This window comes from Triturus cristatus, chromosome 7 (assembly GCF_964204655.1).
Source record: "Triturus cristatus chromosome 7, aTriCri1.1, whole genome shotgun sequence".
Classification (NCBI taxonomy): domain Eukaryota; kingdom Metazoa; phylum Chordata; class Amphibia; order Caudata; family Salamandridae; genus Triturus; species Triturus cristatus.
The window spans coordinates 1702419256-1702439415 of NC_140590.1; the positions used below are offsets into that span (position 1 = coordinate 1702419256).

The following is a 20160-nucleotide window of genomic DNA, read 5'->3' on the forward strand; positions in this document are numbered from 1 at the left end:
TTTTTTTCCTTCTATGGCATGGTCCCATAGTCACTCACCCAGCCGCATCCCCCATACAAATAGACTCCCAACTCGCCTATCAGTGCGTATCATTTTTCCTAATAATAAGGCGGACCTATTGCCCTTTCTGGTTGTTTGATGTTTTCATGTGCATTTTCAGGTCTCACCTACAGATTGCATTTAGCTGTTCGTTGTCTGACCTATCGTGGGCGATCCTATGGTTACAGTGGGCTTTGGACCAGCCTATCGTCTGGCTTCCTTGTCCCTCATTTGCATGTCTCTAATTCTACTCTGTCTTCATCTTTTGAGTTTGTCCTTTCCCTGAGCACCGCTTCCTTACCATCATTTCGATTAAGGGACTTGTATTCTTCCAGTGCTCCCATTCAGGTAACCACTTTTTCTTTTGCCTTTAGCACACGTCATCAACAAAAAGCATTTTTGTTCCTTTTGCCAATTCTGGCTAGAATTGATTAAAAAAGCATTGGCAAAACCAATAAATCTGCAGTGACAGCCCAAACGCGACACCTATGCTTGTATAATCTGTAATTGTTGTGGGCCTGTTTGTGTTTGCACAGGTTGTACTACACAGCTCATTCGTCCAAGTACCTGTTGCAGATTTCACCCGTTTGCGGCATTTACAACTGACTTCTCAATCTTCGCTGGTCTGCAACAGTGTTTTTTACCAAGTTTAACTGTGTGATGAGTCCTACCTTTCATTTACAGTTCTTCACAGCCTTTGGCGGTTCCCCCCGTTGTTACGAAGGGCAACTAATGCATTTTCTCCTTTGTTGAGAATACGTGCATGCATTGCGAGTGTTTCTTGGTGCTAAGTGGACCGTGCCGCTGAAGCAAAAGCTATAACCAAACCTTTTGAACCCAGGAACAGATGCCATTTTCCCTAAATAACACAGCGCTGGCAGTCCTAGCGCTTTCTTCCTAAAACCAAACAATTTCTCAGTCACACTGTACTGCTGGTTGCTGCTTCTTGCATCAGCACCTCTATCTTGAACCCCGGCATTAAAATGATTCTAGCATCGCATGGAGGGCTCTGCACCTAGCATCAACTCTTGGTTTAGAGAAGATTTCATAACCATTTTGCAGTTTGCTTGCAGCCTGTCAGTCATCAGCATCAGAGGTTTCAGCCTCGTACAAGATCAGCGGTTCGAGTTTGACTTTAAATGCCCTTCAGGGCATATTCTACGGAGCGCACCCGAGATGTGACATCTCAAGCTCTGACTGTTAAAGTGCCTTTTGTTCATCCCAGTGAACAGTGTTGCAGGTTTTTAGTGTCCGATTTTACACGAACACTTCAGAATATTTTTGTAAACTGACCCCAGAGCTGGGAGGCAAGCCGGCAGCCTCCGCGTAGACCTTTTGCAGCAGCATCGATGAGCTGCGTTCATTACCTTGAATTCAAAGCGCTGCTTCACAGGCAGCAAAGTTAGATCATGCAGTTGACGAGAAACTGGTCCAACTTCCAGATATCTAATGGCAGCAGCAGCGCTGCACTGCAGATGGTGGGATGATTCCAAGTAAAGGTCACTGCCCTAATCCAAGCGAGGTGTGACAGCAGCAGTCACCGCTGGTGCACGTGGCAGCTTAGAAAGGCCATAAAGATTATCACTGGCAATGACATCGGAGCCAGTTTCATCGCATCTTCGGCAATTAAAACAAGCATTGGCATAGCCAATAGGTCTCGCTTTTGGGACCTTATAAGTATTTAGTTATGCAGCTTGGGACCTTATAAGTGTTTAGCCCTGCAACTGTTGATGTTGTTGCACGAAGGATATGGAGCTGCATAACTAAATACTTATAAGGTCCCAAAAGTGAGACCTATTGGCTATGCCAATGCTTGTTTTAGAGAGTTCCTGTTCTAATCAAGCAATTCTGGACGTAACCAGAGTATACATCATGTTTTCTACATCAAATTTACATAGTAAACGTTGAATTAATTTCTACAGTAAATGCAGCCCCCCACTCTACCATGCCCAGATCACCATCAGCCAATTCACCATCACAAATACATGTGTAATTACCACATCTCTACTCAAGACTAGGCACACCCATGACCAGTCACGTTGCTCATCATCTCTCCCCATCATTGTCCAGAAGATCTAAGAAATAGCAGGTAAGCCAAGCACCACAAATCTTTCGAAACTTGCAGTGGCAGCCCCTACTGACACAGGGAACCTTTTCAACCACCATATGCATGCCCATGCCTCTTTTGCATTCCTGCAGGGTTTGGGCATTCCCTGGCACCCCAATGCTAAGCCATACCCCATTTTTGCAACATCCATTCCTAGATTACAAAATAAGAGTTTGGATCTAGGAAGATCGATGTCATTGGGTATCCAGAGGATAATGAATTTGAGTTCAAGTGTTGTGATTTTGGTATTGAGCACTGTGGTTCGGTGCTCAGATAGGGACTGGGAGTCTGTGCATGTTCTCCACCCAGACTGTACAATACAGCCTGGTGGAGAGCATGCAAAGTGCGCATAACTGTTTGACCGGCTTAAGAGAGAGCTCACCACTCCTCCCCCTGCTCCTCTGTGACAGCCCATCCCCACCCTACCTCAAACCAGCTGAGCTACAACGGAAAAATAAAACAAAAATAACAATGCGTTTTTATCATTTTATTTTCCCCTTTTTGACCTGCTCACAGATGAGTGGGGCGATGCTACTCCCCCTTAGCGGGGCAGCCACCCCTGTGTTTTATGTCAGGGAGACAGCACCTCTACCAAGCTCCCCGGTGAGGAGTTGACCATCTAATGAGGGGTATCATCTCCAGGCAGTCCTTCGGCCCGACAGGCATCCCGGAGCTGCACATACTTCCAGAATTGATTATCGTGTAACTCGTATTCATGCTGCGGCTCTGAGAATGATTTTATGACCCACATTACTCAACAGGTCCCCTACCTAGGAGGTCCCGATTAGATCCCAGGTCTCAAATCCCTTTAGTTTCTGTAGCTCAGGAAGCCAAGGTTTCCCCCATAAAGGTGTTTCCTGAGTAATTCTGTGGTGCCAACGAAAACACTTCATTGCCCTGCCCCAGAGCGCCAGACCCCCATGAGCGGCAGGGAGGTGGCCTTGCGCTCCCTTGTCTCCATAAAGGTATTGGAGGCATAATTTTTCTCCCCATTGTATTCATTTCAACCTGAACGTAGAGTAGTCTCATGGCGCAAAGATCCAGTCATTAAGTTTAATTTGATGGGCTGCCCAGTAATAGGCCTTTAAATCGGGGAGGGCCAATCCCCAGTTGTAGGGGTTTTGCTGAAGCATTTTTAGGGTTATTCTAGGGTGTTTCCTGTCCCAGAGGAAAGTGCAAAAGTTGCCATCCAATCCGGCATATACCTCCGCAGTGACCCTATAAAACGAGTTTTGTAGCACATATAACAATTTCAGGAATGATATCATTTTAAATAAGGCTGGGCGACCCATTAATGTAATGGGGAGGCTCCTCTACCGCTCCCAGTCCCCTCGGCAGGCCCTGTCAACTCATCCCAGATTACTCATAAAACAGAGTTCCTGTTTCAAAATGTTATAAAAATCCCCAGGTATTGAAAACCAGCCATTGAGCTCAGTAGTCAACTGGGAGTAGGATTCTGTCCATCTCACCTCTTGGGAGATGGAGCACTGACTTGCTTAAGTTAATCTTATAGCTTTCGTAACTGCAATACTCCTCACAGAGTTGGAGGAGCAATGGGAGGGACTGGAATGACTTTGTGAGATAGAAGAGGATATCATCCGCATAAGGTGAGATTTTCTCCTCGACCACCTCCAGTTTTGTAAGGCAAACTGCAAATCTCCAGGTGGGCTCACACCATGCAAGGCCAAAGATTCTATGGAAGGGGCAAACAGGAGAGGGGACAAGAGGCATCCCTGGCATGTACCCCTTCCAATGGGGAAGTCTGAAGACAGCGTCCCATTGACCCTGACAGCCACCTCTGGGTTGTGATACAGGAGACCTACCCATTTCTGACACTTGGGATTGAATCCAAAGCGCACCAGAGTTTGCTCCAGATGCCTTCTCCATTTCTTATGCTAGAAAGACATGAGTCTCTGACCGGGTCCTGGCCTCATTCATTGAGTTGTGTGTTCTCCATAGGTTATACCGAGTTGATCTCCCTGGCATAAAACTAGACTGGTCTCTATGAATCAGGAGGTTAATCACATGCAGGAGCCTGGAGGAAAGTATAGTGGCCAGCATCTTCACTTCGATATTTAAGAGGGAGGTGGGACGGTGTGAGTCACATTTACCTCTGGGTTTGCCTTCTTTATAGATCATCACTAATATCACCAGGCAGAGGTCCAGCGGAAGAGTGTCCTGCTTTCCTGCCTCTTGGAGCATGCCTAGGATGTGAGTTCCTAGCAGGAGCCCATAGCAGTTAAAAGCTTCTGCGGGTGATCCTTTGGGCCTTGGGGGTCTTATTGTGTTTGGACTTCACTGTAGCGGCCTGTACTTGCTCCAAAGTAATATCAGTGTCTAGCATCAATGTCTAGCATTTCACGCACATCACTGTCCAGCACTGGGACAGCAACCAATGCTAAGAATTGGATAAAATGCGCAATGTCTTGGAGCGGCCATGCTCTATAGATATCTTCATAATAACAAGCAAAGGCCTCATCAATGGCATATTCTGTGTTGTAGTTGTCCCCTTTCGGCCCCACGATCTGATGCACCCACCCGGCCTCCGCTTCCTTCCTACTTTGCCATGCTAGATGCTTCTCGGCTTTATCCCCGGTCTCATATAATCTATGGAGCGTGGCGAGCATTTGTTTCTTAGCTCCTTCACGTGCCCGGGCACAGTATTCCTCTCTCAGGAGTTCATATTGATGGAGCTTGGGGGAGCCTGGGTTTGGGCCCAGGGCCTCCTCTAGGGCCAAAAGCCTACTCTCTAGTTGCTCGAGAGAGCCATACATGCTTTGGTTTTTCTAGGCAACTAGGTTTTGTACAGAGCCTCGGATGACTGCCTTATAAGTCTCCCACAACGTCACCTTTGCGGGAACGGAGCCTTAGTTCTCCTGAAAATATTGTTCTATGTTTACCCTTACCCCAACAACCACCCCACGGTCTTGCAGGTCACATGCATTGAGTCTCCCTTGGTCGTCATCCATGCGGCCCCTCCCGCCCAATTTTCCTAACAGTCGGGAGTGGTCTTAGAGTCCTCGGGCGAGATATTCCATCTGTTGTATGGTGCCTACTTCACCAGCAGGGGCAAATACATGGTCTAATCGAGAGAATACTCTATGGGCCCCCGAAAAATAAGAATAGCTATTCCCACTGGGATATGCACGCCGCCAGGGGTTGGAGAGTCCAAGAGCGGACACGAACCGTGAAAGTGGGGTGACTGGTGATGTTGAACCGCTGGTCCCGGATTGGTCCAGCTCTACTGGCATAATATTGTTAAAGTCCCTCACTAATGTATGCAGTGAGGAGTTAGCCTCCTACTGGATTTCAGAACGTTTTGCCATTGTAGGGGCCTGAAACCTGGGGGCAGATAGACACAAATAGGGGTAGTGCCTGTTCTACCTCAAAGGACCCTTACTCACACATATTTCCCGGATGGATCTAACCATTGCTGTATCAGCTGAAATGGAGGATTCTTTTTTGCCAATATAGCCACCCCTCTGGATCCTGATTGTGTCCCGCATGTGCTAGGGTGGTATAGGTCGCCCTCCCCAGGAACCTATAGTGTGTCCCTGTTGGAGGGAGGACCACCGGGGAGTCGGAGGGACTACTCCGGGCACCTTCCTACCGCCAAGTTATAGCCGAGCGCCGCTGAGAAGCCTCCTAGGAGAGGTCCTTCTCCTATAATCGTACTAGACCCAGTAACACCACCACACAGGACTCCGTATCGGTTGCTTATCTTGGTTCTTTATATATAACAAAAAAGGAGCACGTTCAATATGTACAGCGGGATCGAGAGATCCAATAAGAGTCTCAGTGTCTTTGGAAGGAATAGGGTAGCGGGACAGTCTCAGTACCAACCAGGTACGGGAGGCTCTGCGCCAGACCTTGGATGCTGGTCCCAGAGCGGCTCGGACGTGGAGAGCCGCGACGGCGTCAGCAGGGCTTGGGTGGTAGTTCCGCTTGGGTCGAGCCGCGACACAGTCAGCAGGGCTCCGGTGGTAGGTCCGCTTCGGTCGAGCCGCGACGAGGTCAGCTGGGCTCTGATGGTCTGTTGCAACAAGGTCGGGCCGCGACGGCGTCAGCAGGGCCCCAAAAGTTCGTGAAGGTCTTGTAAGCACGTGGAGCCGCGACGTCGTCAGCAGGGCTCAGCAGGTAGTTTCAGGAAGAGTCTTTCTCCGTAGGGTCAGCCGCGATCCGATCAGCAGGGCTCTCGACTCCAGGATACAACTGACTTCTTGTTGTCGGGTCGCCCCAGATATAGGTCTTGAGCCCATTGATGTCCGGACCCTTGCGCCCAGGAGGGCGGAGAGGCCGGGTAGGGCGCGGCCAGACGCCCAGCAGGAGAGGCGCCAGGCCCCAGAGAGCTGTGGGGCGGTCGCACCTAGGTGTGGAAGGACGGTTGGGGGTCCCATCGATACTGCCCTCCGCCGGGAGTGGGAAGGGCTCTCGTGGTATCCCCCAGGCCAGGGGTGGGCGCCTCGATGTCGGGCCTCGCTGGGACCGAGGCCGGGTAGAGCAAGGTCACGGAGGTGGTCACGTGGGGTGACGTGTAGTCCAAGATGGAGGAGCCTCGAGGTGCATGGGACCTCGTGCAGCAGAGCGAGGGGGAACAGGACCACGCCACGAGGCCGGCTCCAACAGTCCCCAAAAGATGTGTTTCTTGTGAAAGAATGACATCAGACTGCAACTATTTAATGTATTGGGTTTCCAGGCCTATTTTAACTTTGTCCCCCAGGCCATTGACGTTCCAGGATAGTATGGGCTGGTTTCTGGTGTCTATAGACTAGTTAGGTGCCATAACTCTGTCAGTGGATGTCGAGTATGTGTAAGTCATCTATACCACAGTGCCTCGGCTAAAAGGTCTGTGGATCCCCTGTTTGAATCAATGAACTGTTCACTACCTTGTGAACTCAACAATCCTACCACCCCCCACCGCACCCCACATGAAGCCCCTCAAGTGAAGGCCCTAATTACACAACCAAAACAACTCATCAGGAAAACATAGAGGTCTGTAGCCGCTCACTCCTACCCACTGTACTCAGTCCCTTAAGTCCAAGAACCTGATCCCGGGACAGCCCCCCCTAAGAGCTGTGTCCCCAGGCAAATTGTGATAGGAGCCAATGGTTAGTGAGGCAGTAATGTGGTTGAAGAGTCTTACTCCTGAGACGAGTCTGACTCCTGCACTGATTATGGCTTTCATAGGAGCTGTTAGACCTGACATCCTTGGCGTGGTATTTCCCCAAATATTTCGCCTTAACCCTCCCTGTTTTTCTGAGTTTGTTTCTGTTGTCTTTAAGACTCTGTACTTGTTATCATTGAGAACCAGTACTAAAGTGCTCGCTCCTTCAAACATGGTAAAATTGTGCTACACCTAATTGGCACATTTAATTTACTTATAAGTCCCTAGTAAATGGTATTCCATGTACGTAGAGCCTGCAGCCCTCATTGTGCCAACCATTAAAGTAACACTGCAAAACATGTCTCAGACCTGCCACTGCTGTCTGTAGTGTAATTTAAAACTGGCATTTTGATCTGGCAAAATAAATCTTTTGCCAGGCCTAAACTTCCTTTTTAATACTTATAAGTCACCCCTAAGGTAGGCCCTAAAGTCTCACAGGAGCAAATGCATTGTATTTAGAAAATAGGACATGTGTGTTTAAGTTTTATATGTTCCTGACAATGAACAACTTCTTAAATAATGTTTTACTGTTCTGGGACCGTTCTCTCCCTTTGACTTACACTGTGTTGCCTTATTACATTTAATAGATGCTAACTTTGTACTGGGAGCAGATGGGGATGTGATGTTTCCACTCAAATGAATTGTATATAAAATCCTCTTCAATGGTAAAGTCAGATTTAGGTCACAATTCTGAAAATACCACTTTTAGAAAGTTGGCCTTTTCTTGTCTCAGCCATTTGTGTCTTCTGCCAGTCTACTGGGTCACACAATGGCGAAGAGCTCTGTTGTTGGGGTTTGAGCATTGCTTCCAGATAGTAACACAGAGGGGGCTTAGGTGTGGAGAGGATAGGTCATCTTGGCAGGACACCAGGCCTGCCACAACTTTTGTCACCACCAGACAGTTTGGAGCCTTTACAGGGGAAGGGAAAGAGCTTTCCAGAACCAGATGTGGGGGTAGGACAGAGAGTCCCCCACACAGATACTGGCACCAGGTATAAACATTGCCTCTCCAGAGCTACTAATCAGAACACTCCTGGACCTGTAGAGCTTATAGAAGAAGGCCTGCCCTGCTGCTTCAAGGACTGCTTTGCTGTTTGAGAATGAAGATTGGACCTGCTTTCCTTCATCTAAGGTTACCCAGAGTGACTCCATGAGTCCGTTGGCTGACCTCCTGTGTGAGGTACAGGGACACCACAAGCTTCAGAGGCCTCCCTGAAACTGCCCAGCTGACCTACAACAAATGGACCTACCTGAGTCTTGCTGCTAGCCTCTGCTGGAATGAGTTCCGGAACCCCAAGAGGTGTCCACCAGGTCCTGGACTCTTGGCAAGAGGGTGTACTCCCCCTAAAGAGAAGGTGAAAATCCTACAATTTGGGCTCCGTTTGACCGCGAACAAGCCCGTTCACACCAAAACTCTGCCGTCCGCAATGTTCTGATGAACCCTGCTGTACACGGCGAGGATAGTCTGTGATGACAGACAACATGACCTGAACTTCGCATTCCTGCAACGAGTGCCGCGATGACCACCAGTCAGAAGCTACAGCAACAACTGTCCATGAATGCTTGACTGGCTCTTCACACTACAGCGATGACCATCTGCGACTCTCAAACTGCTCATCTTGCTACAGCAATCACCATCCATGATGCTAAGCCTGCTCTGCGCTGGCTTCTCCAGTGGGAATGGAACTCTTTGCACGAAACTTGGAAGGTAACTTTTCAGCGGAACTAACCTTATCCCTGTGTCCGACCCACACTCCATTGCGGTTGGCCTCAACTGACTTTCCCCCTCTCTAGTGCGACCAGGTGACCTTGAGTGGTACTTTGTGCTTTTAAGTGCTATTTTAGTTTGAAACTTTAAAATGGAATATTTCTTGTTCTATTTATTGATTTTTTTGGACATCATTTTATTTATTGCATTTTACTCTATTTTTCCAAAGGGGTTTGAGATTTTCCTTGTGTTGTGTTTTCACTTTATTACTGTTTGTCTGCTGCAGAAATACTTTTCATATTGCTTCTAAGCTAAGCCTAACTGCTTTTGTTCCAAGCTACCAGTGGGTTAAACATAGGTTATTTTAGTGCCTTTTGTGGTTCACCTTAACAAGGACTATTGTTGTTGCATGAGTGGGGCTTCCACCCCTGAACTAATAACTTACTTTGTTAGAGGAGCCCGCTAGGTTCTCTGAGTGCCAGTGAGAGTTGGGTTTCCATTGTCATGTCTAGATATGCCAAGAGTTTGTGCCACATTTTTGGGGTCATTATCGGGATGAAAGGTTCAACCTTTTTGAGGAGCTTAAGGTTGTGTAAGGTTTTTCTGGCAGTGGCGGTAATATGGTTGATCATGTTAAGGATCTTGCCCAGCGTGATTCCAAGCAATTTGGTTCAGTCAACAATTTTGGTAGTGCAGTTAAAGGGCACCAAGGCAGCTGATCGAGTCTTTCAAGAAGAGCTGCATTGGGGTGAGATTAGGAGTAATTCTGTCTCCACTGGTTTGAGCTTTGCATGGTTTTGAGACAGCCAAGACTGAACGCTTTTAAGGTTTGATTCAAACGAAGGACATTGTTGAGAGAGACTTTTAAGTAGAGTTGAGTGCCATCTGCATATAGATGAGATGCAATATTGGCATGATGAAGGGTTGAGGTAAGAGGTCCCATGTAGAGACTGAAGAGATTTGTGGACAGAATGGAGCTCTTGGGAACTTCTTGGTTGAGAGGGTTTGGGTTTGAAAGGGAGTCTTTTAGTTTGATTAGTTGTGAGCGGGTGTTGAGGTGTGAAGAGAACCAGTTCAGAACTGTGCACCCAATCCCCATATGTCATCTCAGGGTGTTTAGAAGAATATGGTAAGTTACTGCATCGAAGGTCAAGGAGAAGGAGTAGGCATGATCCCACATTGTCCTGCATCATAAAATTCTCATCGGTGACATTAAGGATGGCTGTTCTCATACTTCAGCCAGCCCTGAAACCTTGCTGAATGAGGTCAAGCAAGTGGTAGTCCTCAATATGTTTTTTTTCCTATTGATTTTTTTCCTATTGATTTTTCTCTTCATATATATGTTTTCGTCCCATACCTTTTGTCAAAACCATACCGTCTGCATTCCCTTGTTCTTCCCTACCAAGCGCACTCCTCTGTTTCCACTGACTGTTGCCCCTCCTAAACCCCACCTTCATTTCCCTAACTCCATTTTTTCCTGCCCGTACCTTCTTTATTGTCGTTTCTCTGATGTGCTTTCGCTTCTCCTGTTTTTTTTCTCTAAATCTCTTCCCTAAACCTCTTTTCCACCTGTTTTTCAACCTCCCCCTGTCACTATCACGTCATTTTCCATTTCTTTTCACTTTTCGTGCAAAATGATAATATGAAATTCCCTCAACTACCTCATCCCGGATGAAACCTTGTCAATTCACACATATGTGTTGTTGCAGTTCTGTAATTATGTTTGTATTAATGACACCGCATTACTATGTATGTTGTGTTGAATAAAGCCCCAGGCCGATCCGGCCAATGTAGGGGGCGAAACACGATTTGGCTGTTTAATTCTTTTGTCGCTTCTGGGATCTATGATCCACCTCTGCTCTGTGTGACTCTGAACCTTAACAGAGTCAAGCATGAAATCTAATATTACGAAAGCAATAAAACTGAAATATTTCCATCTCAAAGAATAATTGTTTTCACTTTTTCCAGCGCTCTCTGAATCTCTGTACCAAAAATGGGGAAGGGGTCGCCCATTGCCAAGGAGACGTGACCCATAAATGATTTGCTCTATTACTGCAGGATTGTTAAAGATCCAGATCCTTTACCCCCTTCCTTTTGGATCACGTAGTCCTCAATATGTTAAGTTGGGAGAGCACACATTGTTAAGGACTTTTGTCTGGAAATAGAGGCTGGTCACAGGTCAGGAGTTGTTCGTGTCCAAACGGTCCGCTCCTAGTTTCTTAAGGAGCAGGGGGATCTGGCCTAACTTCAGGCAGTCTGGGGCTTCACCTTGTGACAGTGAGGCATTGATTAGTTTGATTCTGAGGAGGGAGATGAGGTGTGTTGGACAGGCCACATGAGGGGCTTGCTCCCTCCCCGCATGACAAGGCCCAAGCCCCGGCCCTCCAGGTGTGACCCACAGAAACAACCCGCACCCCGTCTCCAGACGGTACTCCTGCCCCCGGACATCTACGTATCATGGGGCCGACCCACTCCCGGCTCCCCCGGCCGGACCAGCCGCCATCTTGGACACTGCACCACGAGGCCGCGTGGCCTCAGCTCGACCCTAACCCTGGGCCTGGCCAGGCCCCGCCATCCCGGCACCACCATCCACCCAGGAGGTGAACGGACCACTTGGCAGGTCGATGGGAGAAAAGAAGTATCGATGGCTCTCCCCCGCCAGGTGCCGCTCGCCCTCCAGCTCCCCCGGGCGCTGGCTCCACTCCCTGCTGGGTGTCTGGACTCCCTCATCCCGGACCTCCCGACCTCCAAGTGCGAGGGTCCGGACATCAAAGGGCGCCAGACTTATAACTAGGGCAGCTCCAGAACAGGAAGGCAGTTGTATCCTGGAGTCGAGAGACACCGAGAAGAACTCATCCTTGACGGACTACCGGGGCTGCCGTAGCCCTGCCTTGTGAACTATCGTCCTGCCTGCTGGCGCTGCCGCGGCCTTCTGCATCCTTCATCCTCGTCGGGACCTGCTGGCGCTGCCGCGGACCGTTGTAACCACCATCTTCATCGGGACCTGCTGGCGCTGCCGCGGACCGTGTAACGACCACCTTCATCGGGACCTGCTGGCGCTGCCGCGGACCGTGTAACGACCACCTTCATCGGGACCTGCTGGCGCTGCCGTGGACCGTGTAACGACCACCTTCATTGGGACCTGCTGGCGCTGCCGCGGACCGTGTAACGACCACCTTCACCGGGACCTGCTGGCGCTGCCGCAGCCCGTCCAAGCTAGAACACCGAGCTCGAGGATTGTGAGCTATCCATCATCGCATCTACCAGATTGGTAACCAGAGTGTCCCGCTACCCCCTTTCCCAAACCCAGAGACTAGAATCGAGGGGACCCCCTGAGTCCAGACCTCCTTGTACCATTCCATCGTACCTTAAACTGCTTATAAAGAACGTTAAAGCCTATCCTTGTGTGGTGTACATCTGTGGGGGGGAAGTTACTCGTCTGTACGATCGCTGGAGACGGCTCTCCCCGGAGACCTCTCCCCTTGTCCTCGGCCGACCCTCCCGGTCCGTCTAACATTGGTGGCCAGCGGCGCGATCCGAATCAACGCGTAATCGTACAGAGAGTAGCTCACCCCACGACAAAACCACAATGTCAACCAAAGAGAGCGGATCCACCGAGAAATTCCAGATGGATAAATTGGAAGAGTACAGCCATCGTGAATTGAAACAATTCTGCATGGAACTAGGCATTGCTACCACCGGCCTGAGTACCAAAGACGATTTCAAGCACGCCATTGAGTCGTGGGCAGAAACCGGGGTCACCAGATCCCCAGACCGAAACAGTGCAGCATCAGAGAGGATCTCCACGGCTCCCGAGGAGCGAGGAACGGGCCTCTCGCAGGAAGAGATCCAAGAGAGAGAAAAAAACCGACTGCATGAGTTAGAAATGGCACGGCTCAAAATGGACGGTGAACTAAAATTAGCCGAGCAAAAACTGAACCTAGAACATCTGCGGCTCCGAGAAGAACAGGAAGAAAAACAGAGGCAGAGAGAGCTCGAAGAAAAGAGACTAGCGTACGAACACGAGCGCAAACTGGCAGAAATAGACCTACGGAAGCAGAACAAAGAACCGGAGGTGCCCGAGCGACCGCGCACCCCGGGAGCGACAGAAAAGAAAGTCCACATCCCCAAGGATGTCGTTCGAGAGTATGTCCGAGAGGACGACATACAACAGTGGTTCAAGGCCTACGAGATCGCCATGACCTCCCACCGGATAGATCGAAGTGACTGGGGAGCCGGCCTATGGGGGAGGTTCGTCAACGAAGGCCGTGATGCCCTGCTACAGCTCCCAGACCATCAGATGTCATCCTATGACCACATGAAGGCTGCCCTCCTCACCCGATATGGGCTCACGCCCGAAATGTACCGCCAGAGGTTTCGAGACTGCACCCGGATCCCGGGTACAACTTGGGTGGAATACGTCAACTATTTCAGCCGAGCCTTCGAGGGTTGGATTAAGGGAAGCCACGTAACGACCTACGAGCAACTTTTTAATCTTATGGTGTGGGAGCACCTCTCTAACAACTGCTTCGTCGAGCTCAGGCAGCACCTCCTCGACAGTAAATTGACTGACCCACGGCAACTCGCCGCCGAAGCTGACCGGTGGGAGAGCACCCGAGTGGGCCGGAGAGGGCCACACGAGCAGAACCGGAACAACCAAGGTCAGCACCGTCCCCGAGGAGGAGGAGGAGGCCAGGGGCGAGGGAGAGACACCGTCCCGGCCACTCCCGCTGCCAGCACCCCGCCCCCGGCCGGCCGGGGCAACCCCCCGATGCGCCCGGGGTTCCGAGCCAACGTCACGTGTCACCGATGCCAGCGAGTCGGCCACTACGCCAATGACCCGAACTGTCCGCAGAACCAAACGCCAAAACCCCGCCAGGTAGCTGCCGCCGCCCTGGGGGGAGAACAAATCTCCGAAGAACAAGAAGAGTACGAGCAGGCCCAACAAGAGTGGGAACCGTCCGCCATGGTTCTAGCGTGCCTAGGGGGGAGAGACATGGTCCCGCGGGCTCCCCTACCCGCCAACACCAGAAAATATAGCCAGTGGGTGAACATTAAAGGGCGCCGGGCCGAAGCACTACGTGACACAGGGGCCAGTGTGACGGCCGTCTGCTGTCACCTGGTAAAACCAGAGCAGATCCTGCCGAACATTCTCTGCCCCGTCCGTTCGGCCGACAATTCAGAAAGTCTATGTCGGATGGCCTGCGTCCCCTTCGAATGGGGAGGAGTCTCCGGCATGTTGAAGGTGATGGTCCGGGATGATGCCCCCGTGGACTGTCTCCTGGGGAATGATCTTGAGAGTTCCCCGTGGGCCGCCGTCGAAAGAAGAGAGCATTTGGGGATGTTGGGCGTCCCGGACTGGGCGTGCGTAACCACCCGGTCCATGGCGGCCCGTACCATCCCCCGACCAGAAGAACCAGAATGGCCTGCACCTCCTCCCCCGATCGCTCCAGTAGAGGACACCGACTATACCGACCCCCCAGAGCAAACCCCCGAAGGGGTCGCCCAGCCCCAGGACCTTCCCGACCTGGGTCAGTGGCGTCAAGAAGATGGGCCCACCCAGGAACAGTTCCGTCAAGAGCAAAAGACCTGTCCCTCCCTCGAGGGACTCCGCTAGCAAGCCCTCGCCCAAAGCGCAGGGGACACCACCGGAGCCCATTGGATCTATTGGGACAACGACCTACTATACAGTGAACAGAGAATCGCGGAGTTAGGGGCCAGTCGAGTGTTGGTCGTGCCCCTCCGTTTTAGAGACTTCTTGCTAAATTTGGCCCACGATGTCCCTCTGGCTGGACACCTGGGCCAGGACAAAACCTACAGTCGCCTGGTGACACACTTTTTCTGGCCGAAGATGAGAAACGACGTCCTCAACCACTGCCGGTCCTGCCCCACGTGCCAGGCCAGCGGGAAGAGCGGCCGCAAACTCAAAGCACCTCTGCAGCCCTTCCCAGTGGTCACCACCCCGTTCGAGAGGGTGGGAATAGACATTGTGGGGCCCCTGGACCCCCGTACAGCACAAGGACATCGGTTCATCCTGGTACTGGTGGACTACGCCACCCGCTACCCCGAGGCTGTGCCCCTGCGAACTGTAACAGCCCCGGTGGTCGGCCGGGCCTTAATGGGGATCTTCTCCCGGGTGGGCTTCCCCCGAGAAGTCGTCAGCGACCGAGGCACGAACTTTATCTCGAAATATATGAAGTCCCTCTGGCAACAGTGCGGGGTCACCTACCGATTCACGACCCCCTATCACCCTCAAGGAAACTGACTAGTCGAGCGGTTCAACCGCACGCTCAAGGGAATGATTGGGGGGTTGGAAGAGCCCCTCCGTCGCCAGTGGGATGTACTACTTCCGTGCCTCCTCTTCGCCTATCGGGAAGTTCCCCAGAAGTCCCTCGGCTTTAGCCCGTTCGAACTCTTGTACGGGCACCCTGTGCGAGGGCCCCTCAGCCTAGTCAAGGAAGGTTGGGAGATGGCCCCCCTAAAGACCCCTCCAGACGTCTTCAAGTACCTCCTGACACTACGTAACCAGACCCGGCGGTTCAGGGAAATGGCCAAAACGAACCTTGAGGCCAGTCAGGAGGACATGAAAAAATGGTACGACCGAAATGCCTCCTCCATCGAATTCGAACCTGGCCAGCAAGTGTGGGTGATGTCCCCCACCGAACCATGTGCCTTGCAGGACAAGTGGACGGGACCCTTCAAAGTGGTCGAACGCAAGAGTCCCGTCACCTATCTCATCGATATGGAATCTCCCCGGAACCCCCTCCGGGTCCTCCACACCAACAGACTCAAGCCCCACTTTGTGCGCTCAGAGCTCAGCCTCCTGATGGCTACAGACAGTGGAGCAGAAGAAGACTCCGAGCCTCTCCCGGATCTCCTGACGACTCAGGAGAAAGATGGTTCCGTGGATGGGGTCCGGCTCTCCGATGCCCTCACCCCAGAGCAGCGCCAAGGCTGCCGGGACCTCCTGCTGCAGTTTTCTACCTTATTTTCCCTTACCCCAGGGGTCACCCCCTGGTGCTTGCACGACGTGGACACCGGGGACAGTCCCCCTGTCAGACACCGGGCCTACCGCGTACCGGATCGGGTGCGGGCCTGCATCCAAGAAGAAGTATCCAAGATGCTCACGCTCGGGGTCATCGAGCCCTCGGATAGCCCCTGGGCCAGCCCGGTCGTGCTAGTCCCCAAAGCTGCTGCCCCCGGCACCACTCCTGAACTCCGATTCTGCGTCGACTATCGGGGCTTGAATGCTGTCACCAGGACCGACGCCCATCCCATCCCCCGAGCAGATGAATTGATCGACCGCATGGGGGCTGCCCGCTACCTCAGCATCTTCGACCTGACAGCGGGCTACTGGCAGATCGGTCTCACACCCCGGGCCCAAGAACGTTCCGCCTTTTCTACCCCCGATGGCCACTACCACTTCAAGGTCATGCCCTTCGGCATGAAGAATGCCCCAGCTACTTTTCAGCGACTAGTGAACCAGGTCCTGGCGGGGCTCGAGGAGTTCAGCGCCGCCTACCTGGACGATATCGCTGTGTACAGCCGTCACTGGTCCGACCACCTCCACCACCTCCGAGAGGTCCTGCAGGCCCTCCAGCGGGCCGGCATCACAATCAAGGCCGGCAAGTGCCAAATTGGTCAGGGATCCGTGACCTACCTCGGACACCAGGTGGGAAGCGGTCTGGTGGCCCCTCTGCAACTCAAAATCGCTGCCATCCAGTCCTGGCAGCCCCCAGTCACGCAGACCGAGGTCCGAGCCTTCTTGGGGCTCACCGGCTACTACCGACGGTTCGTGAGGGACTATGGCAGCATTGTGGGGCCCCTCACGGGACTCACCTCCAAAACCCAACCGAAGAAGGTTAACTGGACCCCCGACTGTCAAGCGGCCTTCGAGAAGCTGAAAGCCGCCCTGTGCACTGCCCCTGTGCTCCAGGCCCCCGATTACAGTCGGGAATTCATTGTGCAAACGGATGCCTCCGACCATGGCATCGGGGCGGTCCTCTCCCAACTGAACCCCGAGGGACTGGACCACCCGGTGGCCTTCATCAGCAGACGCCTCCTGGCCCGAGAACAGCGCTGGAGCACAATCGAGAGGGAGGCCTTCGCAGTGGTGTGGGCCCTCAAAAAGCTCCGGCCCTATCTCTTCGGTACCCACTTCCGGGTGCAGACAGATCATCGACCCCTGCAGTGGCTAATGCAGATGCGGGGGGAAAACCCCAAACTATTGCGCTGGTCCACCTCCCTGCAGGGGATGGACTTCACTATGGAACATCGACCGGGCCAAGACCACGCCAACGCAGATGGCCTGTCACGCTTTTTCCGCCTCGACGAGGAAAGTCCCCAAGAGGATGGGTGACTCTCCCCGCCTTCAGCTGGGGGGGACGCATGTTGGACAGGCCACATGAGGGGCTTGCTCCCTCCCCGCATGACAAGGCCCAAGCCCCGGCCCTCCAGGTGTGACCCACAGATACAACCCGCACCCCGTCTCCAGACGGTACTCCTGCCCCCGGACATCTACGTATCATGGGGCCGACCCACTCCCGGCTCCCCCGGCCGGACTAGCCGCCATCTTGGACACTGCACCACGAGGCCGCGTGGCCTCAGCTCGACCCTAACCCTGGGCCTGGCCAGGCCCTGCCATCCCGGCACCACCATCCACCCAGGAGGTGAACGGACCACTTGGCAGGTCGATGGGAGAAAAGAAGTATCGATGGCTCTCCCCCGCCAGGTGCCGCTCGCCCTCCAGCTCCCCCGGGCGCTGGCTCCACCCCCTGCTGGGTGTCTGGACTCCCTCATCCCGGACCTCCCGACCTCCAAGTGCGAGGGTCCGGACATCAAAGGGCGCCAGACCTATAACTAGGTCAGCTCCAGAACAGGAAGGCAGTTGTATCCTGGAGTCGAGAGACACCGAGAAGAACTCATCCTTGACGGACTACCGGCGCTGCCGTAGCCCTGCCTTGTGAACTATCGTCCTGCCTGCTGGCGCTGCCGCGGCCTTCTGCATCCTTCATCCTCGTCGGGACCTGCTGGCGCTGCCGCGGACCGTTGTAACCACCATCTTCATCGGGACCTGCTGGCGCTGCCGCGGACCGTGTAACGACCACCTTCATCGGGACCTGCTGGCGCTGCCGCGGACCGTGTAACGACCACCTTCATCGGGACCTGCTGGCGCTGCCGCGGACCGTGTAACGACCACCTTCATTGGGACCTGCTGGCGCTGCCGCGGACCGTGTAACGACCACCTTCACCGGGACCTGCTGGCGCTGCCGCAGCCCGTCCAAGCTAGAACACCGAGCTCGAGGATTGTGAGCTATCCATCATCGCATCTACCAGATTGGTAACCAGACTGTCCCGCTACCCCCTTTCCCAAACCCAGAGACTAGAATCGAGGGGACCCCTGAGTCCAGACCTCCTTGTACCATTACATCGTACCTTAAACTGCTTATAAAGAACGTTAAAGCCTATCCTTGTGTGGTGTACATCTGTGGGGGGGAAGTTACTCGTCTGTACGATCGCTGGAGACGGCTCTCCCCGGAGACCTCTCCCCTTGTCCTCGGCCGACCCTCCCGGTCCGTCTAACAAGGTGGGTAATTTCCTTGATTAGGGAGGAGGGGAGAGGCCCGGAGATGTGGATAGTCAAATCATGTTAGATTTGATTTTGTTGAGTTCGTCTTCTCTGAGTGCCCTGAATTTGTTCCAGGAGGCGCTATTCTTCAGGATCATCGATGGTGGGTGGACAGCTGAATCACGGATTTTGGCCCAAGTGATAGTGTGTGGGGAAGGGACATTGGAGAAAAGTTGACATCTGGAAAGTTAACCGGGGAATGTTCTATCTTCACAATCTTGTCTGTGAAGAAATTAGAGAATTCCTTGCATCTCTTGGATAACCAGATTATGTGGGGGGTAATGTTTGTTGCCTCATGATAGTGACGAGTTTATTTGGGAGGTTTCTGCCCTTGTCTTTTTGGGATCCAAAGTGGAGGAGCGGGAAGTTGATAAACAGTCTATTCCCCTGATTAGTTGTGTAATTTGTTTTTACCGTTAAGGAGGATAGGGAAAAGTAGATTGGGGAGGAGAGGCCGGGGTGAGTGGGTCTTTGGATAGTGCCGTGGGGTGGAACAGATATGGAACACACGGTGGGTGTGGTTGTGGAAGGGACTAATTTCATGCAGTTGTGTTAGCCTTAACATTGCTTTTTATTGTGGGATATGTACAGTGCATTAAAGAAGCATCTCCTGGTTGAAGAATAGGTGAAGGACCCAAAAGGCTACATACCTAATTAAACATGAGTATTTCATTGGCTTTAGTGGTGCAATTCAGCATCTCCATTATCCAGGTGCCGAACTCTGCCTAAGCGGTTGCTCCTTGTGCCACAGTCTGTTGCCAAGCATTTTTTGTGGGTTACCTTAGTCCAGTAACTGTTGCACAAACTGCATCATGGACCAATTTATGAAGCCAGGAAAAAAGTAATCCTCCTCTAAATTTGCTGAGCAGTAAGCAAGTGAGTTTTGTGGGGAAGCTTGCAAAGTTGAAAAAGTAAAACTGTGAAGTTACGTGTTGCTTACTTTTGCACAACCCTACTTAAGACTTTGTATTCCTACAGGAGAAAGGCTCTTAGCAGCAGTCATGGCTCAGTTCACTCTCCCTGCTTTCACACTAATTGTCTCCATGTCTTTTCTTCCCCTCTGCGTTGCATGGGCGCAGATGAAAATGGAGGGCCCCACTGGCGAACTAATGATGCACTCCACAATCTACTTGGAAATCAAGTATGGCGAAACCAGTATCAACAAAAAGTACACAACAGACAACCTGGGCAGGGTATCCTTCGTGCTTGAGACCTCCCTCTGGAATGACAACGCAGTAGAATTGTGGGTAAGAAGCATCTCTCTCTCATACCTCCCACTTCCTTTCCCTTAGTGCTGTTCTCGCCTCCATCTCACTCCTCACACTGTCTCTCACTCACTCACCCCCCCTTTCTTGCCTTCTCTCTTTCATGCTAGTTAAATGTGGTTTATTGTGAATTATGGGATAAACAATGAATGACATGGAGCAACATTACATGGCAACATAAATTAGGCACACATACAATTCAATAGTCAAGATAATAAACAAATTAAGATCCATAGTGCATCATACAAA

At 52.0% G+C, this 20160-nt stretch overlaps 1 protein-coding gene across 1 annotated transcript in view; it reads left to right on the plus strand.

Moving 5' to 3' along the window:
• LOC146812814 (alpha-2-macroglobulin-like protein 1) overlaps nucleotides 1-20160 on the plus strand; it is an 848867-nt gene that overhangs the window by 201117 nt on the left and 627590 nt on the right. Inside the window, exon 11 of the mRNA XM_085615205.1 lies at nucleotides 19726-19893. Coding sequence (XP_085471331.1) covers nucleotides 19726-19893 — 168 coding nt within the window. The remainder of the gene's footprint in view (nucleotides 1-19725; nucleotides 19894-20160) is intronic.